The sequence below is a fragment of the Mastigoproctus giganteus genome, chromosome 3 (genome assembly GCF_048544385.1).
Source record: "Mastigoproctus giganteus isolate SK-2022 chromosome 3, ASM4854438v1, whole genome shotgun sequence".
NCBI classification, from domain to species: Eukaryota; Metazoa; Arthropoda; class Arachnida; order Uropygi; family Thelyphonidae; genus Mastigoproctus; species Mastigoproctus giganteus.
The window spans coordinates 60,738,964-60,764,458 of NC_143577.1; the positions used below are offsets into that span (position 1 = coordinate 60,738,964).

The 25,495-nt window shown below is 36.0% G+C and overlaps 1 protein-coding gene across 2 annotated transcripts in view; it reads right to left on the minus strand.

The window, feature by feature from the left end:
- Positions 1-1,330: 1,330 nt before the first annotated feature.
- LOC150088046 (glutamate receptor 1-like) overlaps positions 1,331-25,495 on the minus strand; it is a 630,662-nt gene continuing 606,497 nt past the window's right edge. Inside the window, exons 15-16 of one of the 2 annotated variants that reach the window (XM_090369308.1) lie at positions 21,475-21,549; positions 1,331-1,619 (exon numbers count right to left, since the gene is read on the minus strand). In XM_090369308.1, the coding sequence (XP_090225434.1) occupies positions 1,539-1,619; positions 21,475-21,549 (156 nt within the window). In that variant the 3' untranslated portion in view covers positions 1,331-1,538. Of the gene's footprint in view, positions 1,620-21,450; positions 21,550-25,495 lie in introns of both variants that reach the window. The other variant, XM_090369309.1, reaches the window with a different exon arrangement.

Sequence of the window (25,495 nt, forward strand, 5' to 3'; positions counted from 1 at the left end):
AAACCTAACTCTACCATGATAACAGCATAGACTAAAGCTCATGTTAGTTTGAAATCCAGTATCCAAGAATCTTACTCCCGAATGGCTAACAAAATAAAGGCTACATTTTCATCTTGTTTGCTGTGTCCTTAAAATAGAAAAGAGATTACTCGTTTGCCTGTCTGGTGTCAACATCTTGTTCTTTCTCCCGTTCAAATTTTCTCTTCCTTACCAGGTACTTCTACTTTTTTCGATTGTCTGCCTTCAAGGCAGGCGAAGTCAAACCGTGCATCGCAACTTCCAGAGAAGATGATGAGATCTTTCATATCCCGCTAGGAAACGAAGTTTATGTTGGGGGAATACAGTTAGGAAAACCTAGAATCAGAGGTGGAATTTTTTCTATAAATATGAATGAGAGGCACTTGTAGCAAAGAAAGTTTGAAAACAAAGGACCGGGATAATACAATCGATCAATTTTATTGTTTTTAGCCTTATATTCATTTACTGACCTTTATTTATATATATATATTGTTCTAAAACAAAGCGTAATTAAAATTAAATTAAATTTTAAATCCCAGTGTTCTATGCTACACAGTATATATCTGTGATATATTTATGAATATATCCAGATACAATAAACGCAACGAACTATAATTACAGTAAAAGTAAAAAAAAAAAAAAAAAAAACTCCTTATAGTAATTGTGTTGGCTCGGAGGTTCCATGAATTTTGGAACTATGGAGCAGTTCAACGATTCCTTAATAACACATAGCTCTATTTTAATTTTTAATAATTTTTATTTTTATTAAATTTTTAATAAAAATAATTTCTTTTTTAGCGGCAAGGTGCAAGTATATAAAGAACTGGAAATTGGTGAAATAATGAGCATTTAAACCTGCGCGGATTGTGTAATCTGCCTTTGATTTCTTAAAGAATTGCAGATTATGCCTGTCCATGGTACTTCTGCACAACTTCTCGAGTGAATTCCTGATGCTGTCCATTATTGGCTGATGGTATCGTAAGGACAGTATTACAGGAATTCAGTGAAGAAGTGGTACAGGAAGTACCATGACACATCTGAGAATAATCTTTAATTATTTAAGAAATAAAAGGAAGATTGCACTTCCTTTTATTTCTTTCACCAGTTTCCATTTAATATAAATTAAAATGGTGACTGTTTCTCATTTATTTATAAAATTATTTCAGCGTTCTTCCTTATTATAACTATGAAAAGACCTTCATTATCTTATGTTTACTTTTAATATCTTAATGGTGACATTGCTATCGTAATGTACCAATAATAAGTGAACTATAACCTGTAGATTTCACATAGGAAACGGAAATTGGGAGGAGGATTAGAAGGGACGTTTACCTAAATACAATCGTCATATACGCTCATCATTATTTTTTTAGAAAACTAACTCCTAATTCTGCGCATGTCACACATTTCCTCAGAGTTAAATTAATACTTATGCTACTCTATTTATGACCTCTACTTCTTTTTCTCGTATATTTCTTCCTTATCAACGAATGCAGTATCCTGAGTGGGCTCTTCTTGTTTCATACTTGGGTGTGGGTGTTGGGAGTCATCAAGTCCGATAAACCATCAACTGTTATCATCTGCGATGCCGGCGTGTAGAGCTACAACGAGTCGCATAAAATATCTATTTAATAACTTCAAATAATGCTTAATTAGTTAAATATTCATTGATTTATTTTGCATTAAAAATAAATAATTTCATTCAACAACATACTTATAAATTTCCAAAGGAATTATTGTATATGTTTTTCACTTTTAAGACTTGTGCAACAGTTATTGCTGTCTTGCACGTACACGTATTGATTACCATTTCTTCACTATGCACGATTCAAAATTGAACAGAAAAACATACACAGAAAAAAATGATAGATCAGCATTGTTTATAGAGCTCGTGTAAAAAATGGAAATCGTTCTTACAGTAAAAATAAGAACTCTTTAAAGCTACCAGATAAAATCATCCGTAGAAAGTACACTAAGGCTAAATTAGAAGTTATGCTAGACCTGGAAAACTTAAATAACAGTGCAGAAGATATCAGAGAGATCGATTGATGGAACCTTATTTGAAATAAGTCTAAGTTTCTCTGATTTCTTTTTATTTTTTTTGTAGAAAATTTCAAACTTTACAGGCTTGTTTATTGGAAAGCTAGTAGAAAAGAAACATACCCCAGAAAATCGGTAAAATCGATGTTATTCGCTAGCAGTAGGAGTTTAAACCTAGGTTACAAGATTACTACATTATTGTATAGAGCAGAAATCAGAGGACCAAGAAAGCATATTCCAAGAATTCTTATGGTTGCATTTATTTTTTGAAATTGGCTATTTTTGTAAAGTTGCATCTATGAAGAAAGGCTTATTAGCAGTTTAGTTATAAGAACATCGCATAAGAGAGCAAAAATTCATGGGCTGCTTAATACACTGTATTGCCCAAAAGTATCCAGACACCCTGGGATTTTGGAAAAAGTGAAACAACCGTGCCAACGTGACAATAATAAGTATAAAGGCAACTGGATTTAAGCTGGAAGTAAGAAACTCAACAAAATAGCTGCGGGTGTGCTCAGATAGAGCATAACGATTTCCAACATAAAAATTCATCATACGATACCATATTAGCAATCAATCTGTTCATGCCACTTCAGAACAATTAAAAAATATATAAGATTTATAGCCTTGGGTTTCTTGAGATAATTATATTTCTATTTGTGTGCATCGCGATTGACCAAATTTGCTTTGGAATCGACCAATCGATCGCTTCCTTGTATCAACAGTTACTGGCTTTTCGCCAAATGGAAACCCCATGGTACTACTACAGTCGGGATTCGTTTGGATACAATGCAGAAATTTACAGAAAGAGCCGGGGGCGTCCTCAGAAAAGTTGAACATAGATCCGGATAGTGATCATGACTTCATGGTTGCAGTATATTCATCTGTGAATAGGTTCTTCCAACGAGATAATACGCTATATCACAAGACGGGAATTTTGCAGAACTGGTTCCAGCAAACGTACGGTGTCCTCATAGGAGCGTATCACCATCTCAATCTAATTTAAGAGTTGTGGATCTCTTCGGATAGTGTTCCTCAACTATTCAGCTTGCAACAACTTGGGAGTGTATTGATCAACATGGACCAGCAGCTTTGTAGCACGGGTTCGACACACTTCTTTGAGTCCGTGTCACGAAGAATCCAAGCTGTTACAAGGGCAAAGGGCGTCTACTAGTATTAGGTGGAGCTGTCTAATAAAGTGGCCAATCAGTGTATTTCAGTAAAGTTTCTGATACTGTTCCACGTGAATGAGTGTTGTAATATTCGGAACAATGGTATTAAATCCAGCCTGATTTTTAAGATTAGATCTGACCATTGCCGTATATAATTAGAGCATTAATTATACAAGTTTATATGGATGTGATCTCCACGTTGTTGCTGAGAGAACTCTAAGAATGGAGAGTTAAGAAAACTTCGAAATTCTTGGTTTTTTTATTATTATTTTTTTATAAATCCCATTATTCCTAGTTGGTTGTAGTAGTTGGCGTGCGTACATAGTTTGTGTCGCATTCCCAGTACAGCTAGTTATGGCTAAGTTAGACTGGAGAGAATTCTTGGGTTTCTCCCTCCTCCAGAAACTAGGGTTTTTCATCCCTGCATAGTAGCTAGAAAATCGATCGTTGGTTTGAATGTGCGTAGAGTTGTTATTTGGTTTTTAAGAGCATTAGCAACTAAGGCCATATTGCTCCGGGGATATGCGGTGGTCATTCCCTGACCTTTCCGCATCCTCCGTATTTGGTGGTCACGGGCTCGAACCCCGGTCTATTCAAGAAGCGTGTGCTATGCACTGCTGCTCCTTCCCACCTGGCTCCGGAGGTGCCTTGCGCAGAGAGAACTAAAGCTTAAAGGGGTAAGTATATCGTGTTTGAAAATTCCATATGCTATAGTTACTTTGTTTATTTATTTTTTCTGTATGATAAACCGAACTGTAAAAACTGCGAATACTTCACCCAAGATCAACTCTCAAAAGTGTGAAAAAAAAGGCATAAAACCCGATTCTCTAGAGAAAGGTACAAATCTAAACATTTTCCATATGGTCTGAAAGGACATTATTATAATGACAGGTTAGGTGTACGTTAAGCACCCAAGCAACTAAGGCTATGAGGCGTCAGTATGTTGTGTTTGTAATCGCGTATATTATTTCGTCAGGTTGCTGGGCGAAAAATCAGAACTTCAGAGGGAAGCCACGACCCAGGTCTGAAACTGGTCAATTTAGTCCATTGTGAAAAAAGAACCCATAAAAATTCCTCTCGTCATTGTCGGGATTCGGACTCAGGCCTTTCTCATGCAGTTTGGGGCGGCTGGTTATTATAACTACTCTGCCACACGCAAAGGTATCTCAACAGCCCAAAAAGCAATGTATCAAAATGCTTATTTCATTGTTTACAGATGTAAAACTTCATTTCTTGAAAATATAAAGAAACAGTGAAATAGGAAGAGAAAACAAATGTGAAGCCGAATAGCAATCCCCCTAACTGCAATGTGATATCAATGTGGAAGTAAACAACCTTTTCTGGGCTTTGTAGTGAAATATAAAGCAGGCGAGACAGTTGGTACAGACTCTCTGTGCTGAGTGGCAGATGCATAAAATGATCGATTGTTTCTCGTCGGGGATAAATAAGGAACTTTTGAACGAAACGCATCTGGTCTGTGATTTTTTTTTTATTTCTTATGAGGAGAAAGTGGTAAAAAAAGGAAGAAAAGTTTTTCAGACTAGTTTATTCTTGAGAAGCGAACCGGGTTTTGTGTCTGGACATTTTTCGTCCCTGTTTGTATACTTTCTCTATCCTTGAGTCATATCGATGATTCTTGAACAGTTGCTTATTTTGGTGCTAAATCTAGTGATGCTTTCATTTGTTTGTTGTATTATCAGGGACTGCTTCTTGCTTCAATACTCTTAAACGGCACCAAATTTGAGTGCCTTTTTTAAAGTTTAATCGTGGAGTAAGACAATGAAACTCTAATGATAATACAAAATAGGTGACTGGTTTTTGGGACCTATTAGATTTTTATTTTACAGTAAAAGAAATTTCTTTATGATTATTCAAAATATGAAAAATATTGCAGGGTTAATCAGCACATATGAACTCATAGTATATTTTCAGTTTTATTTTAATTATTATAAATTAAAACATGAAATAGAAGATATCTTTCGATGATTCTTTGAGTGCAGTGAGCATTAGAGATAACAGAGGTAGGAAAGTGTCACATTCAAGTGATTGGCGAATGAATTGACTCGCGCCGTTCTAAGAAAACTGATTCATAAGACAATGCTCTTGAAATTAATGACAATTGCTTTTTTTTTTTTTTGGTGTATACCATTAACTTGAACATAGTTTCTGTGTAGAACAGAGCACAAGCCATTTAGTCAACTATAGTTTCTTAATTAGGTGGGTCGGAAAACTGCTAGCTTGGGGGGTTTACAGGTTAAAAGTAGCTGCAGGCAGAGGTGAAGGTGATTCTTGCACTATTTCTATTAGAATAAGCAGCGGCCTGGAGCGAGGGGTGTTGGGGTTTCAGGAACTGACGGCAGTCATCGTGAAACATGTGGGTATATGGGACGTGTTAGGGTAACTAAGAATAAGACTAGGCGCATGTATATCAATGCTAGAAGTATAGTAAATAAATTTGACGAATTTGAAGTGTTTGTCAAGACATCAAAGCCGGATATTGTTGGGAAATCAGAGACGTGGTGTCATACAGATATAGGTAGTGCAGAGTTGCAATGTGGGGAGTACAATGTGTACAGAAAGGATAAATAATAAATAAATGTTCTGTTTATACTCCGGGAGGACCAAACGGTCAGAGAAGTTCAAAAGATAGACAGATTACAAGAAACAGCACCGTATGCAGTAGTCACGGACTTAAACCCCGGTCACTCAATGCACGTGTACTTATGCACCCGCGCGCCTGACTACTAGGTTGCGGCGGAGGTGTTATGATGTTAATTAAGAAAAACATAAAATCAAAAGAAGTGCATCCAGTTGATATAGATGGACACTGCACTGTTGAGTCAGTTTGGTGTAACATAAGCACTGCGAAAGCAAAAATACGAGTAGGAGTGTGTTATAGGCCTAATGACTCGAATGAGTACAATGAACAATTGTACAGAGAAATTGTGGGCTAGTAAATCAGAATGTCTTATAATGGGGGATTTTAACTTCCCAGATATTCACTGGAACTTGTGGGTTGGTCACTCACACAGTAGTAAGACTTTTGTGGATTTATTGGGTGATTGTTTTCTGCAGCAGCATGTTCGAGAGGCAACCAGGGAGGGTAATACTTTTGATCTAGTTCTCAGCAGTGGTCATTCGTGTATTAAGAATTTGCAGATAAAGGAACCACTAAGTGTCAGTGATCACAGTGTACTGATGTGGGATTTACTTAAAGATATTATTACCATCAGGGGTAAAGGAAAGGTGAGTACAGTGGTCTCATACAGTTTTTAAATTCTGTACAGTGGGATCAACTGATGATGTTACTAACAGCAAATTCTAAGTGAGAAGCATTCAAGGAATTAATCGTGGAAGCCACTAAAAGTTTCATACCTATTAAGAAATATTGTTCGAGGTTTAGGCCTAAATGGTTATCAAATGAACTAATGAGACTCGAGACAGAGAAGGAAAATTCATGGGATGCATATAAATTATCAGGCGATACAGAAGCCTATAGCAGATATAAGCTAGTCTGTAATCAAGTCACAAAGGAGGTTAGGCAGGCGAAGGCAGATTACGAGAATCTTTGGCAGAGGATGCTAAGAAAAACAGCAAGGATTTCTTTACTTATATAAACTCTAAAAGGAAGGGGATGAATCTGATTGGTCCACTGGACATTGATGGTTCGACTGTTGGTGATCCTGCTCAGATAGCAAACAAACTGAATGAGTATTTTGCATCTAGATTCACACATGAGGAGTTATTAAGGTTTCAAAATGGCACCCGCTTATCAAATTGTAGCAGGGTGCTTAATGATTTTGTAATAACTAAGAGCAAAGTGGAGGAGAAATTGTTGAAGTTAAACATAAGAAAGGCACCTGGGGTGGATTGGATCTATCCAGTTATATTAAAGGAGGCGGCAAAGCAACTAAGCAAACCCTTAGCCATAATTATGAGAGCATCCTTGGACTCAGGAGAGGTCCTCACAGACTGGAGATGTGCAAATGTGTCCCCAATTCACAAAGGGGATCGAAAGGTGACTCTAGTAATTACGGACCAATTAGTTTAACTTCTGCTCCGGGTAAAATAATGGAGTCACTGGTTAAAGATGCATTGCAGGATCATCTAGACAAGACTGCAGCAATAATTCAGACACAGCATGAGTTTGTTAAGGGAAAGGCTTGTCTGACAAATTTGATTGGTTATTATGATATGGTTACAAAGGAACTGGATGCATACTTGGATTTCAGGAAAGCTTTTGACACTGTTGCGCACGGAAGACTACTGTACAAATTGGAGCAGAATGGGATTAAGGGTAAATTGCTACAATGGATAAAAGGATGGTTGAGTGAGAGAAGACAGAGTGGTAATCAATGGGTGCTGCTCTTCATGGACTAATGTTATTAGTGGAGTCCCACAGGGTTCGGTCGAAGTTTGTAGATGATACAAAGGTTGGCAGGGTTGTTAATGACAGTAATGGCAGTGTGCTACTGCCACAGGATCTAGAACATTTGGGCACATGGGCTGAGAAGTGGCAACTGAAGGTTAACCTTGACAAATGCAAAGTACTGTATATGGGTTAGAAGTAACCCCAGAGAAATTTACCGACTGTATGGTACTACACTTAAGGTGGTAGAAAATGAAAAAGACCTGGGAGTAATTGTGCAGTCAGATATGAAGTTTTTTGAGCAATGCAGACAGGCTGTCAGGGCAGGCCATGGGGTTTTGTCAATGATATATAGGAATTTTACTAGCAGGAAAAGATGGTGATTGTCCCTCTGTATAAGGCAGTGTTCAGGCCACGCCTTGAGTACTGCGTGCAGGTCTACAGGCCTCATTTTAGGAAGGATGTTGATTTGCTTGAGCGTGTACAGAGAAGGGCAACAAGATTGGTGAGGGAAATGAAGGGATCCTCTTACCAAGAGAGGCTTAAGTTCTGCTCTGCAAATTGCAATGGTTGGAGACTAGGCACCTGCGTGGTGATCTGATTGAGGTGTATAAGGCCTTGAATGGGTTGAGCACGCTGAATTCTGATGGGATTCTTCCACTTGTTCAGATTACGAACCCAAGGGGGCATAAATTCAAATTGAGGAAAAACAGATGTCGAATAGATGTGCAGAAATTTGCCTTTAGCCACGAGTGGTTAATTGCTGAAACAAACTTCCATCTGTCGTTGGGGAAGTTGATAGGTTAAATAAATTTAAGGAGGAACTGGACAGGCATTTGGAGGGGAATGGTTGTGTGAATTTTTTATTTTTTGGCTGATGCTGCATAAGCTCTTACACTGCTTTCTTGCATCACATGCCACTACTACTACTACTCCTCCTCCTCCTAATAATTCCACTGATGACGGGAAATATTTTTATTTCATATCTTCTGCTTACACCATACACATAAAAACAAATAACTCTTGCAGTAATACAAAGATTAAAATCGTTGTTCTTCTCCATAGTGTGAGAAAGGCCTGGTTCGAATCCCGAAAATACGAAAGCATTATATATCGGTTTCTTTTCAAATTGTCCCGGCTTAGTGTATCGCAGACATCGGCGCTGCACATATCCGCATTCATCACCCTCGAGAACTCGAATTTTCATCCAGAAAAACGAGAAAACCAATCGCAGACAATTTGCAGATATAGTACACCGATGCTTCATAGCCTTAGTTCTTTTTGATGAAAAATAAGCCAAAACAAATCGGGTGCAGTCAAATAACCGATGAATGTGGGGGGGGGGGGGGGGGGGGGAAGTAGTTAGACTTTTACCAAACAGCAAATTTTTGACACAATAAATCCATTGTGAAGTATCACAGCAGGATAAGTCGCTCATCTTGTTGGAACAATGGAGATGGTATATAACTTTTTATGCGAATTTTAGCCTAAAAAAAACTGCTCCAATTCTTTGATAATACTTTGTATTCACAGTTATAGCTGGTAAACTTTCTCCCTCTTACAAAAATAAGTCCTAATTAATGATGTGGTTGGCAGATACCCACAATTTAAATGCATTTCTTCGAGCTGAATAATGTGAAGTTTTATTGTTTTAGATAACATAGGGTAATTCTGTGTTAATTTTGTCATTTAAATTGAAATGAACCTCATTATTAGGCACATCAAAATATTGCTTTCTCTGCATCTAAAAACTTGGTTTTCTCTTTCGCTCTCAGCGTTACTTTTCTTCCAAACAGCTGTTCACTCTGTATAAATCGCAAATCCACCCTGCCATGGAATATCGTTCCCACATATAGTTAGGCGCTCCCAAAACCTCTTTCAGACTTTTAGATTCCATTCAGAAGAGGGCAATTAGGTTAATGAATGACCCTTCTCTGACAGAGCCTCTGCACTCTGTCTCATGGACGGTCTGTTTCTGCTGCACGCCTGTAGATACTTCCATGGGCACTTCTTCTGAATTGGCTTCTATAATTCTTACTCTCTTCCAAACCAGTCCGACCATGTGCCACAATCAGTCAGCATCTTTTTACTATCCAACTTCAAACTCACAGAACTAACTTTTATTCTTCCTCATTTATTTCTTCAACTTTGATTTTCTGGAACAACCTCCTTTCATATTTATTTCCTTGAAATTACAATCTACAGAAATTCAAGTCTAATGTCAACAAGTATCTTCTTTCATCTTCTCAACCTCCAACCCAAATACGATACTAAGTACTATAGGTTCTAATACCTCTCGTGCTTGGGGTTTTCATAAATAAAAATCTAACAAATACCCATTGTCAAAAAAACTTTATCTGAACTTTGGTTCAGAAAAAGTTAAGAGTAAAGGCTGATTGAGGTCTATAAAAATTGGTTGAGTAACATGGATGTGAAAGGGCTGTGCTCCCTTGTAGATGAGACAAGAACCAAGGGACACAAATATAAAATCTCAGAGAATAACAGAAGAATGGTTCTCATGAATTTAACTTATGGGCAGGGGATTGTAGAACACTGGAATAAGGTACGTCCCAACGTGACAGAGTTAGTAAATTTAGCTAAATTAGACGTAGAAGTAAATGATCACTTTGTGCGAATAGGAAGAGTATGAATATGCTGTTTTATTTTATTTTATAATAATAATAATATTATTATTATTTATTTATCTTTAGATGATGAAAACGTTATCTTTCTTTGCGTCATTTGGCCTTATTAATATTAAATCAAAGATGATCAAAACTTCAGAACAGAAACCCAGAAGAAACGAGTACGACGTATGATCACCTTCGGCAGTGATAGAAACTGTTGTTTGTCTTGATATTAAGAAGCGTAATATCCGTTTTTCGTAATTATTTTCCAATGCTTGAATTATCTAATCCCTTCAAACCAGAATCGTTTTGGCTATTTGAGGCATGGCTCTAAAATTGTCTTACCATCCTAATGAACACGTAGGACACATATTATGAAACCTGGCACACCAGAGAATCACATTGACATTGAGAAGTTGTCTGACAACGTTAGTTATAACGTTAGTCTGGATCTGGGCTTCAAGACGATTTTATGACTTTTCTTTGCGTACTTGACAGTTTATGCAATCTGCAATGTCCTTGTTTCCTCCATATTTTCATTACATCCACTATTGTTCACTTTTGCGAGTTTCAAGCAAAAGTGCTTGAATAATAAAGCGCCTAAGCATATGGAAAAGACTGGTTTAAGCACAGTTTCAATATAACATTGTCAAAAACAAATTTAATTAAACAAAACAAATAAAATAAAAATAACCGCTATTCAAAAGAATTCTTGTTTCATAAGAGATAGGTTATCTCTTATGAAACAAGAATGAGCGGTTATCATCCCACATCATGATTCCTGATTCATGAACCTTCGTTGAACACAAGAAAAAACAATTCTGCCATTCTTTCATTGCCACACAGCTTGAATCACCGCTAACGATCCCTCACCGTATTTCATTCCAACTTGTTTTCATTCTGTGCACTTCTCAGTTCCAAATACGGATTATACGGGAAGGTCAGGGAATGACCACCGCATATCCCGGAGCATTATGGCCTTAGTTGCTAATGCTCCTAAAAACCAAAAAAACAAACAAACTTCTCGGTTGTGCTGGTCATACGCGCTAAGCATCAGCTTAATTTCCTAGGATCTCGTCCCAACAGAAGCATTTTGTCGAGTGACCATCCAGCCTCCGTTATGCGATTCCGTTCAAACTCATTAATTCGAGTATACCCAAAAGCCTTACTACTTACTAAATCGCCAAAATTCAATTCTTTTTTATTAATAATGCTATCTGTCACACGACAAAGGGTCCTTTTCTTGCTTATTTTCACTTCCAGTTTATAGCCTGATCGATCATTTGCATATGTCATCACGTGTGCAATTGAAACACTAATTTTAATAAAGAAATTAATAAGATGTATTCTAGTCTCAGCTTTTGCCCTATTCCACGGTTCTTTGTAGCTGGCATCAAGAATTCGTTTCCTTTCCACCTTTAGTGTAACCTCCAGTTCAGCTGGAAGAGAGACGTAATGGTCCAGCATTCCAATCCATTCAAAAGGCATGAGATCAGACTAAGGTCCGGATCTGGAGTTCAAGGTTGATTTTATGGACTTTTCTTTGCCTACTTCATAGTTTATGCAAGCTGCTATGACCTTGTTTCGTCCATGTTTTCATTACATCCGCTATTGTTCACTTTTGCGAGATTCAAACATGTAGCTGTCGCATTCTGTCGCGATTAAGTTCTAAGTAGCGACTCATTCTCTTTGTCTGGGATATATCTACTATTGCCTGCCCACTTTTGACCTCTTCCTGTTTTGTACATATCTAGTTCTGGCCTTATATTGAGAGGGATGTGCTGTTGCCTGTTGTTAAGTATGCATTTGAAGAAGAAAGCCCTCATCATATAAATATGTGCTTAATTAATTTTACGTTCATGTATTCAGTTCATTATTTACAACAAAATGTAATATTTTTCTGGAATAGGAACCATTGCAAATCTACTGAAACAATATGTCTTTGTCACTTCAATCAATTAAACGTCCACTGTTATAAATGTGTAGCATATAAACTTTATCCCATTATCTCTCTTGTTCATAAATTGCTATTATAAATGGCCCATAAACTCAGAATTACCCGTTTAGACCGCCGTCGGCAAGTATATATTAATTTCTCATTAATTACAGAATATATTTCACTTAATTACACATGCCACAAACGGCCAGCTTAGCCATGGGACTGATACGGATGTTAAGCACTGCGTAGGCTAAATTTAAAGGTGAAGATTGTGTTTAAGACAAATTACAAGTATGTGTCGTAGACAATAGGGAGGTTCATTGCAAACTATGTCAATGATACAGTTCTTATTCGACACACACATGTATTAATAAGAGGAAGGAATGAAATAAGAGCAACTGTTATGCTGTAACACGCTTCGAAAGCAGAGTTTCTTCATATATATATTTTTTTATATTTAGTAAAAGTTTACCTTTTCCAAAGAGTGAGAGAGATTACTTGGTTATTTATAAATAACGCTCAGAAACTAAGGCAAAGGCATTTATACATAATGTCTGCAAATTTTGTAGCTACATGTTACATCGCTTTGCCGGTTTTGCTTGATGAAAACAACCTACAAAATTTGTGGATGCAGAGACCAAAGTCCAAAATGTTTTGGGCAGAACCTTCAGCCGAAACGATTGCGTTTACTATTTACTGATATAGGAATGGTAATATAGTGAATGTATTTTCTACCGAAAGGTTCTATACGGATAACAGGAGGTATTGAAAGTTTCTGAAGATTTGTCCACGAAAATCGTCTCATAATTCCACACTTAGTACCTAGTACCCTTCGTACCAACGACTGCCACCGGTTCGGACCATTAAAGTAGTATATCGTAAGGTTTAGATCTACTAGATCAGTCTATAGTGAATGGTTGTGCAGGTATATCACAAAAATCTTCTTTGAAGATTAACAAGTACTTATTTCAGTGGCATCGTCTACAAAAAGAATTTCGAACTTGTATTATCCGTAGTGTCATTGATAAAAATCAAAAAGATAATTGAATCTAGTAGCTACTAGTTTATATAATTAATTAAAAATAGATATTTGTAACTATTGTCAATCAATTATTCAGAAAAGTGTAGTAAAAGACAGATCACAATCAAAAGTACATCTGAGTGAGTTTCTGGCTTACTCAAAAAATATTCAAATATATTTAGAGTGTCAAATTATACTATGCAAACAGGAATACTGTGGCCAATCCTCAGTCCAAATGGTTGTACCAGATAAATCTCTTAGACAAGAGCGTCTAAGCAGATTTATATCAGTTAATATGGAAGAGATTCTGCATGAACTTATGCAACAGTGTTTATAAGTTGTTTACATTAATGTTTCACCTCCTTCAAAAATAATTAATATTCTTTATTAACATTATATAACTTTAATTCGATCAAAAACAAGTATTTATTTCTGCCATAAAGTTTTATATTGAAAAGTTAAACATAAATATTCATCAAAGAAATCGTTTTAGTTTTATTATTAGTATTAGCTACATAGTGCAAGGAAGCCATCGGGTTTTCCTTAGCTGGCCAAAAAATATATGTATAAATTAATAATAAATAGTAATAATAGTAATTCATAATTAACTATAGATTATTTTTAAATGATAAAACATAATTAATAGAAAATTAAAAGAAAATAAACAACCTATACGTTTTCCTCCTCAAGTAGATAATTGTCCAGCTAAACTTTCAATTTCCCTAAGCAGTCAGCTTTAACTATTCCCCAAGGTAACTTATTTCAGTAATTAACAACAGGCTGGATAAACGAAAACTTCCTGTAGTCCATTCTAAATCTCTTTCCCCATAGTTTGAATTTATGGCTTCTAATTCTGAAATAATTTATAAAATTTCGCCTATTGGGCTCAAGGTAACTCAAAGGAGGTCTAGTCTACTAAAATATCCATAGTACACTCCGTATAAGATTAATTGAAAAGCAGAATCGATCACTTACCATGTATTGTAAGCGATTGAAAGACAATTTAAAAGTTATTGGCATGTGATTAAAGCCTTTATCGTAACATTTCTGGTTTAAATTAGCATGGCCTAGCTGGTGAATATTATTATTGAATAAAAATATAAATGAATTGAAAAAAAGGAGAAGGATGATATAATATTTTTTCAACACGTTTTATGGAAAATTTCGATGTATTACTCGATTTCATGTTGGTGGGGTGAGCGAAGATTAAAGTGGCTTCTTTTCTTCATTATTCTCAAGATTCTTCGAAAGAGTAGGCGTTTTTCTTCAGAGAAGCGTTTAATGTGGAATAGAACTTGGTAGCCTAGCACCAAAAGAAAGGTCAGAAAACTTTGCTTTTCATAGAGGAAGATATTATTATAGTTTATTAGTTGAGGAAATGCATCTGCATGACACTGAGACGTAAAAGTCTTCTCTCTTTTACCCTTCTAGGTTATATAGCGATTTTAAGGAAACTTTTATTATTAAAGATCTTTTTCTTTCTGCGATATACTTACACACGCTCCTCTTTACCCTCCATTCCTCGCACCCTGCTCACTTAAGCAACAGCATTCTTTAGCTTTGACACTTTAATTTAAACTAGCCGCAACAACCTTCCTCACGCAGTAATAATGTTATGAAGAACTTCAATAAGTCTGTTTTTAGTAAAGCAGACTAAAGATAGCAATATGTAGTACAATTAATAATTACTTCCAGAAATTACTGTCTGTAATCGTAGATAAATTTAATAATATTAAATATCATATTTAAAAATAGAGAAGGAGTAAACAGAGGTTAATTAAATAGTTGCTGCGCATTCTTTAGCTTTGTGCCAAAAGGCATTATAATGAAGTATATTTACAGTCCTTTTTACAAATGAGTGTTACAGAAAAATGAAAACTCGTAGAAAGGACAAAAGAGCATTTCATAACAATATATTTCAAACGCCATGCGTAGAAAACGTTCAAAGACTTGCTTTATTGGAATATCGATTTTATAGATTTTTTCATAAAATGTAACTGCTCGCTAGAAAGAATAAAAAGTTGGAAACCCTAATTCACAAACACTTCAATGTATTTTGTGAACCTACCAAGGAATTATTATTTCAAAAAGTGCAGAAATTGCTAATTAACAATCAAAAGTGAAACTGGCGAACTGTCGCTTTAAACTTAACTCAGTAGTTGATTTAATTTACAATCAAAGCGAAATGTGTTTCGAAAGAAAGCCGGAAAAATTATATCAAAATCGTTTTGACTACACAAAAGCAAAAACAGCCAATAACGCTAATAAATCAACGCAGAGTCAGGTCTTTCTTTAATACAAAAATATTGTGAAGCACTAAGGAAATTTCATAACGTGGATATCTGAAACATCATTGATCGCGGTATTTAGATGTGGTAGAAAACGAAATTTCCAAAACTAAGCACATTTTGAATAATATTAGGGGCACTCCATTGGCTACCGCTACTCAAAATTGACTTATTACAGGTGAAGCCAAAACGCTGTAACATTCACCCAATGGTGTGTTCTAAAGCTAGTTTAAGAATAAAAAATAGACAAATCGCGAATAAAACTGCAAACCACCTACAGAATTAGTTGATTCCAAAATTCTTCATATTATGGATGGGGATTGTTGTAAAGCTTTAGGAGTATCAGCGACTAAGGTCATATTGCTCCGTGTTTTCTGTAGTCGATTTTCTGGACGATAAAACTGAGTTTCCGGGAGAAAGAAAAAACCAAGCTACACTTGCCTGAGACTGACTAACTCAGCCACGTTGTGAAAAGGGCCCATAAAAATTCCTCCCTTCATCGATGGAAGTCGATTTTCCGCCTGGTGTGGGAATGATATCGACAGGGTTCGAACTTTGTTTTTTATGCGCTGGCCAAACGGAATTCTTAGTCTCAGAAGCGTGTTGTTTTTATAGAATTGAACTAAGTTAAAGTTTAGTTGACGACAGTTCTTAATATCAAGCATTTTATAAGGAATGAAGTTATTTACTTGTTATTCACCGGGATCATCAGTGCATAATATGGAAGCAATCGGGCAGGAATTTCATTAACAACTTAAGAGAAATACTATCGTATATGGAGAACATAATTCGCCGACCAACTCAACAAATGCTCAATGCGACCTCCTTTCTGAGCGATGAAATGTCGAAACGGGACTAGCGAGCTTAAGAGAAAAAAATGTACAAGTTTCGAGTGAGCACCCACTTGCTTTATTGCCAATTTTAAATAATTAACTGTGAGGAATCCATACGAACATTAGTTTATAAAATTGTCTAAGCCTGCAGCTGCTTAATTTTTTTTAAGCTCACATTAAAGATGTCCCAGACGAATCTTCCCTAAGGTTTATTAAGTTTCCTCCTCTTTGTCAGGCATGATTATGGATTTACATCACGCATGCTCTGCCTTCACTGGTAGCGCAGTGGATATAATCCATCCTCCCACACCGAGTGGAAAGACCTAAGCTGTAATCCCATCAATAAAGCGAGGAATTTTTATCGACCTTTTGCACAACGTAGCCGAGTTAGTCGTTCTCAGGGGAAGGTCGCAAGGATTTTCCTCTCGGAAGCTGCAAAAGAGCGAAATAGGTAGCAAAGGATGGCTGAGAACAAACTGATCTGTATATTATAGGTATATTTTGATTAGTTAGTAAACGTGAATTCCTCAGCTAAGCGAAATGCTAAAAAATATTTTAAAAAACTGCTTCGCAAATATGTACCCAATAAAGTATTTTGAAAACAGGATATATTTACCCATTCAATGTTTATGGCTATAAAATAAAACCACCTGCATTTTTAATAGGAACAATATAGGTAAGTTTTATATTATTGTTCATTGGAAAATCGGAGTCGAAGGCACGTGTACTTATGTACCCTGGCGTATGACCACTCGGCTATGAAGGCCTAACTTCAACCAACCCAACCGAGAGGCATGGTGCGTTAAGCGCCAAAGCATCTAAGGCTATGAAGGGCCAGTATATTATGTCTGTCATTGTATGTGTTCTTCAGTCAGTTTGCTATTTGATGGGCAAAAAATAGATGAACATTTGCAAGGCTAGAGACAATAAGCAATCAGTGTGTCCAAAAAATAAATAAATTAGGGTCAGAACCGGCGTTGAATAAACAAACCACCACGATCAAGGAGGAACAAAAGTCACCTGCATCACATGCTAATTCAGAAAGCTGAATATGCCCACAACAGCAACGACTTTCTTAAATAAAAAAGTCAATAAGTTTAAAATGTAAAGAAAGAGAAAAAAGAAGTTATGTTTCGATTCGAAACTCAACTACGGTTAAGTCCCCTTTGGGAATGACCTCCTCTCCCTCACTATGCTAGTGCACATTATATAATAATATAATTCATACCAGAAGTTTGAAACAATCGTCGCCGATATCCTGTTTAAATAAATGAACGGAAGTTTTAATTGCTTTGCTGATTACACGCTGAATCTAATATTACTTTCATTGAAGTCTCGCTGAAATAATAATACATTATTAACACCTACATCTGCTAACAATACCTTCAAGAACAAGATGAAATACTTTATTCTACGTGTCTGTGTAACTTCAACAGCCTTCCTACGAGATAATCCATCGTTATCACTGTTACATAATGACTCATTGATAATTCATACATGCGTCGTTATGATTGTTTAATTTTCTAATTATGACATGGATTCCCATTTAAGATAGATACTGGTGAAAAGTGCGCTCATAAATTATTCATTGTAATTCCATTACAGACAGCTTTAGTGCTGCAGATGTAGTTATAATGCAAATAGGCTTCCTATACGGTGGATTTATTTATTTTTTATTGATTTTTGAAACAAAAGGCATACATCTTTAATATGCAAATTACGTATACTTCAATATACGTTTTTTTTTTTTTTTTTTTTTTTTTTTTTTTGGAAGTTCTTTTTCTGACATCTGCTACTGACAAGTAGAACTAGAATATTATTCACTTCAGATACCATGTAGACTTACCAGGCAAACGCATATATGAGGCGTGACATTAGAGGCTATGAACTGAGTGACTGTTTTGCTTTGCACCAAAGTAACTAAGGCTATGAGGCATCTGTGCCTTAGTTACTTTATAAAGTTGTTGGATGAAAAACAGAATATCCGGAAGGGGGAGAACCATGCATCCCTTGATAAAGACCGATTAACTCTCCACGATGTGCCCATATAAATGCCCAAAAGAGCTCCACATGTATAAGGACAAAGATCGTATCCATTACACCATAAATGTGATTTTTTTCTTATCGGGTGGCAGCACTTGCTCAGATTTCTAGATTTATTTTTATCTGTCAGAGCTGTAGTAACCTTAGCTACACTTGAATACACATTCTGGAAAAATATTAGACACTTAAATGATCACATCTCATAAACAAAGAGTAACAACGACAAAATTAAATATACAATAATGCCTTCAAGATGGGATTTGTGGTTGTGGAAATATAATTCGACTTTTCTAGACTACAAAACGAAGAAACAAACAAAATACATGACAAATGGTATTAGGCTAAGAATCTTTAAGTAACTAGAAGTTGAAGAGCAAATATGAAAATTACAATGAAGAATTCTTTATTATCCTTACTATTCCAGTAAGGGGGAAAAGGCAAATTTGTCTTCCGACAATACAGTGACGCCTAACGGCCTTAGTTTGTTTAGACATATAGTTAAATTAAGCAAAGAAAGCACGATGTATTTTCATGTAAATTCCATTAAAAGACTCAATTGAAACACAGATTTGATTGGTTTCGGTATCGCCGATCAAAAGATAAATAGGTTCATTTAAAAGTATTTTATTCACTTGGTATATTGAGATTAACAAACTTTGAAATCAGCAGGAGGATTAGGTCAACGACATTTTATTCTCCATGAATATTTCTCTGTAAAAAAATCTTTATTTTCAATTAATAAAAGTGCCGTGCGCTTTTATAACTCCGATTTTTATTGTTTGTCTTCAGGAACTAGGATAGTCTCCCCAAATAAACAGCAGATAGTTCCAGTCAATTCCAGGACTGGATTTTCGTCACGTTATTAGCGATATACACAAATTTAATTGCTTTGTATCGAGTGATAAATATATTAGTCAATACAGAACGATCTGTGAGCAGAATGAAATAAGATATTTCATTTTATACAAGTTCACAGCATTTGTTCCTCAGTTGTTGCCAATGTCTTGCTCTTATTTTAATAAAAATCTAGCGTTTAACAAGTAGCCTTTTCAAGTGCTAAAAACCAATTAATCTTTCGGCTCCTTTATCATCAAACAAACGCTACTGGAGAACCAGCTTTCTCTTATAAGCTTAATTCTCTGCCACGACTGCTTTGATATGATCCATATGTGAGATCCTCTTGTCACAAACTTATTACCGTACCTAGCTCTCCAATAAACCTAACTGCATCTGTGCACCTGAAAATAACATATTTATGGAAGAGTTAATAAACAGGATAATCCCTTACCCTGTTCATTAACTGCGTATTGTGCACTGAAAAGATTTATGAAAGTATTTTCTCACATTTTAACCAGACAATGTTTTCGTTAGTATTTCATATATCGAGAAGCAGAAGGCAGATTTTCTTTATTTAATTCAGATAAATATCAAAGTACGCGAATTCAATAACATACGTTTAATGTTAGCGTTTCATACTTTAACAACTTCAGTCGAACTTCGTACATTGCCTTTGCGACAGAATGTTTTTAGTAAAAAGCAGAGAGAGAAGAGTGAAGCAATTTGATATGTACATCATGTTATCGTAACATTCATCTTTCAAGTTCTGTTTCAGGAACTTTCGAAATGGTAGGCAAAAGAACTCGAGCCAATAGGAATAACAACTGGGAAAGGGATTTTCCCTAGAAAATACATAGACTGGGTGACTTCAATTAGGAAACTGTATTTTTAACAACCAATCACATTGACCGAGATAAATTTTGTGGTTATAACACTCAGGATAATTTCGAGTTATGGAAACAAATTCGCTCGGGAAGTTATTCCTAATTTCTGAATAGCTTTTCACCAAACATGCTCAGTTATCATGACCTTGTAAAACATAATTTGTAGTTTTATTTTTAAACTAAATCACTTTGACGTGTGATTCATTAATTGTTCCTCTTTATATTAGTTGTCGATTCAAATTTGTCTACCTTTACTCTTCATGACTTCGGCAAGTTTATATTCTGCATGCATTGATGTGTTTCCACTAGTCTATTAGATTTGAAAATCAGTCACATTTCTGATGATCGCAAAATTATATTAAGACTATAAAATCGCGTGTGTTTTGTGGCCGGTTTCCTACTTGCTGGAAGAAAATCCCAAATTTCGTCCCGGCTAACTCGGTCACGTCTGGAAAAAAGCCCATAAAAAACCCTGGCCTTTCAAGTACGTGTGAGGAGGGCGGTGCATATATGAAGTGTGCTACCTACCTGCGAGATTTGGGGACATTTTAAGCATTCCGGTAATTCGAATATAAAGTTCTAAAGAATTTTTTTCTCCTTTGTCAACTGACTTCTGCGTTTGATTTGACAATCGTTTTGCATTTTTTTTCAAAGCAGATATGTACAATGTTCGTTGGGTTATAAATAAATTACGATTCATTATGTTTGAGCTTCACGGAATTTCTGTAAAGTATGCCGAATTTAAAAAAAAAAAAAAAATCTAAAGAGAAAGGCTTAAATTTCTAAAAGACAGCCAGTGATTTTGGCGCTGCCTTATTTTCATATTAGTTGAACACGAAGACATACCCAGATCTCAGAAATTATTAAAAAGTTTTACAATACCTTGTCAGAAGGATGGAAAGTTTTAACACACCAAAAACTACAAAAATTGGCAATCAAAGAAACGGCATATTCGTAAATGAAAATTCTCTAATGCAATTAGAGAGCCACCCTTTTTTGTGTATGTTAGAACCTTTTTCTTTAACGAGAAAATATGCTTGCCTTCTGCGTCTCTCTCTCTACACACAACATATATAAAGGAATATGGAAACTAAAATTTTAATCAATGTCAAAGCGAGCCTGCAGTGATTACTTTATACTGGAGCAAGCACAACATAAATTATTGGATATTGTTTATGGTAGAGCGCTGTTTCTGCAACGAGAGAGAGAGAGATATTCATATTCTGCATTCCGACTACAACTGTCACCTATCTCTTTAACTCATTTCTATACATAATATAAGAAAATGATCGGCTAGGCATGTGCGTTATCATCTACGTCAGAGCTGAGAGCGACTAAGCTGAAATGAAAACAAGCAAGACAATAGTAAGAGTGTATACCAATTAAACAGAGCCTGTCCGTACCCTTCCTCGCTCGCCATTTCGTTCACCAGTTATGGACATGCGTACTTTTGCCTTCATCGCTTCAAGTAGGCTCAACTGCAAAATGAAAAGAAAAACAACGCATCATGAGGGAAAAAAAATCAATAGAAATATACAGGAAGTACAACATATAACTAGGATTTAATTATTTTAATATTGATATTTTTGTAGATACTCTTAGCAGAGCACAATTTAGAAGTAATTTTATACTATTGGTGGACCAATTTTCATGCACAAACGCACATTGTCAATATTTGTTTATTATAAATCTTTTAAGTCATATTTTTAAGATAACAGTCACTCTTAGAGTAGATGTTATCTCAAAAATATGACTTAAAAGATTAATATAACTGAAATGTGCAGTTTCCGGCGAAATCAGACAGTAATAACCAAATTAATATTATTGTGCACAGGGGGATTTCTTTATTCATCATACAATTTAATCCACGCTTAAAACACGAAGTTTTGTCTTGAAACATCGATTGACATTTGAACTAAAATTAACAAAATTATAGTCACAAAATTTCAATGTGCTCTCCTTGTTTATCAATCATGTGTCACAGTTGTAGCGTGAATTGCGAAGATCGTGCTCCAACGTTTCCTCTGGCAGAGAAAAAAAAAATTGATTTTCAATCCCTTTCTTCAGTGCCAAAACTTAATCGTGGATTCTTCTAAAATAATCTACACTGCTCGACAAAATTAACAGAAACCGTAGAAAACCTGGTGTAACTCATGCAGTTTACGATGAAACAGGACAAAATTTAATATGAAGGTGTAGACCTTAGTTGATAAATTGGCCGAGTAGTTGGCTGTTGGCGTGCAATGCGACGCCCAAGAGCGTCCGACACATGTACCATCGGATTTAAGTCTAGTGCTCATGCTGGCCACGACACTTATGTGGAGGTGGATATTCCTCCACTTGAGCTCTATGTCCATGAAAAGAAAATCTGGGCCAACCGCACCCCTAAAATCTCGCACATAGGGTTTAAGGATCTATTTGTAGTGCCTCTGCACAATTACAGAGTGCGGCCTTTGATCTTTATTCCTCCCCACAAGCGAACACCACCTCCACCGTAAGTGTCCATTTTTTTTTTTTTTTTTTGTTGGAGGGATGGTACCTCATTTCTCATTCTCTCGATATGAAATAACATCTAGAATCTGTTCTTAGGCTAAAAAAGAACAGATCAGTCACATGTTCATCGCACCAGTTTCCACGATCTCTGCGGTGGTTTGGGCTTAATGGGATTTAAGGTAGTTGTTTTCGTATGGCAGTCTCCAGGGTTTCTCCTATATACCGGGGGTTAATGGAATACAAACAACTGGCTTCCTTGCGTAGAGCCCACTTGAATTGAGCATTCTTAACAATTGGTTGGAAATGTTTTCACATCGCCTCAGCGATCTCAAAAGAAAGTTGGTAACAGGACATAGCAAGGTTCAGTCTTGCTGTTAGAGCCAGATAACGGTCTCTTCCGGTTGACGTGTCCCTCGGCCGATCTTGGCTAGCTCTTCTTATAATGGTTCCTTCTTCTGAAACTGCTTCCATAGTGCCGAGACGACACTTTCCGATATATTAACCAACTTGCCACCTCCGCCAGCCAGGCTTCGAGTCGTCGAACGGCCCGCCATCTCAAAGAATCATCTAAACGATGAGTGCATTATAACCTAAGTTGCTGATGCACCGATAAATACAACAACAACAGACGTTGACTTTCCATCCCGATGGGGCTATGCCATTGAATAAAACCAAAAAATGAAAATGAAGTGATGTTGTTACAACCTGTGTTCATATAGGCATGAATAATTTGCATAATGCACGGCTCTGTAAGGTGGTAGATAACTTATATTAGATACTCGGAATTTTTATGCCAGGATGTGTCTGTTATATCAAATAGGGTGTGCATATTATATCAACCTTCGGCGACGTGTTCACAATATATTATTCATAAAAACAAACAAAAAAAAATTCTGTTTATTTTGTAGAGCAGTGTATGCTTGAGATAATCCCAGAAATTAATATCACATTGATTTACGCCTGGTGAAATTTTAGCTCACGCCGTTCCTTTACTATACACCTCAGGATAGCAGTTAGAAACAGCCCTGTTATAAAAAAAATTGCTATAAACTTTAGCACAACAATAACTAATTTTAGAATTGTTTTCTTTGTCATAGTAAACTTAAAAGTCATTTCGTTTATAAACACCATGCTATGTACTTCTCTAACTTCAATGTTAATGTTCCTGACACTATAATAGCACAGAAGGACATGTATGTATGTATTTAACTGTCGAAGGGTGGCACCCGGACATACATCCATCTCCACCAATTTATCATATAATATCATGTTCTCATAATGGCCTGTTAGTGTAAGTGTGTGTAATGTGTTATAAGTGAAACAGGCTACTCTGCCACCAGGTGATAGTCCATTGGGCAATTACCACCTGGTGCCCATCACTGGCACGAGGAGCTATGCCTGGATCTATTAACTCTGGCTGTGCATATTGCTCCTAAATCCCGCACCCACCAGTAAGGGTGCAAGACTGGTGGGTGCCAGCAGTCCCGCTCCTGGGGTGCCCACACCCAAGAGCCAGCAAAAAAAAAAAAAAAAAAAAAATGCACCAACTAGGAGAATACATCTTACTAGTGAGTGCAACAATCCCGCCTCATGGTCATTCCACAAGGCCAGCCAAAAAAAAAAAAAAAAATTTCTCCCCGCCTCCAAGACAGAATGCCTATCCATCCAGAGGAGGGGAGGAAAAAAAAAAAAGGTCTTTAGTCAGTATTAGAAACAACATGTATACTCCTTTTATTAAATGTCAACCTGCAAAACCGTTGAAATTCTACAAAATTCCTTTCATTAGACAGCCAAATTAATTCAGAACCCCTAATAAAATTAGGTACCAGATTAAATAAGTCTAATCTAAATTCATCATATAAATTGCATTCATATAAGATATGATCCCATGTTTCCAACCGTCCACAAACACAGTAAGGATCTTCCACTAAACTAAACTGATGCAACTTACTTTTTAAGGAACCATGCCCCGTAATCAAATATGAGCATTCCATACTTGGATAAAATCAGCGATGCAATTTGTTATTAAAATTAAATTCGACACTAGGTATAAATAAATAAGTTACTCTACCAGTACTTCTGGAATCCCAACGGTCCTGCCATAATTTAATTAATTTCACCAAAATTTCTTTCTTCTGTTTGCTGACTGCAGAAGAAACTTCATTAGTAATCCCCAGAAATGTAAGTTGTATTCCTTTTCTTATAAAATAACAAAAAGCTCTATATACGACTGTTAAATCCAAAGGCAATACACCCGCAATCACCTGTAGAGCATTAGTCGAAACCGTCTTACAAACACGCAAAATAGTTAACAACATTATTCTTTGTATTGATAATAGTTTTTGTTTAAATTTTACATTGGCAGTACGAACTTACCAAATTGATGCAGCATACGACACAATCGGAATAAAAATAGCTTTATAATATAGATACAAAATGCGTTTACCTAATCCCCAATCTTTTCTGGTAACCCTAACTATAGAAGCAGTGTAAGTTTTTATTTTCCTACTTAAATAATTCAAATGTTGGCAAAATAATAACTTATCATCCAAGATAACCCCTAAATATTTTACCTGGGAAACAAGAGGAATTTGTTTACTGTTTACTAATAATCGAGGTGGTCTGTTGTAGTCTAATTTTCCTTTTAATAACATCATGACAGTTTTAGAAGATGAAATTTTTAGTTTATTTAATGTAGCCCAATCAGTTAAATCCTGAACAATAACCTCCATTCTACTTTCTAATACTGCTCTAGATCTTCCTGTCACTCACAAAACTAAATCATCAGCATAAGCCACCTTATAACAATTAGGGACTGTTCTACTTAACCACTAGTTTAAGACCAGATTCCATAAAATAGGACCCAACACAGATCCTTGTGGACAACCGCGATTAATAATTCTATTAAAAGTTAAATGTTGGGATCTTATA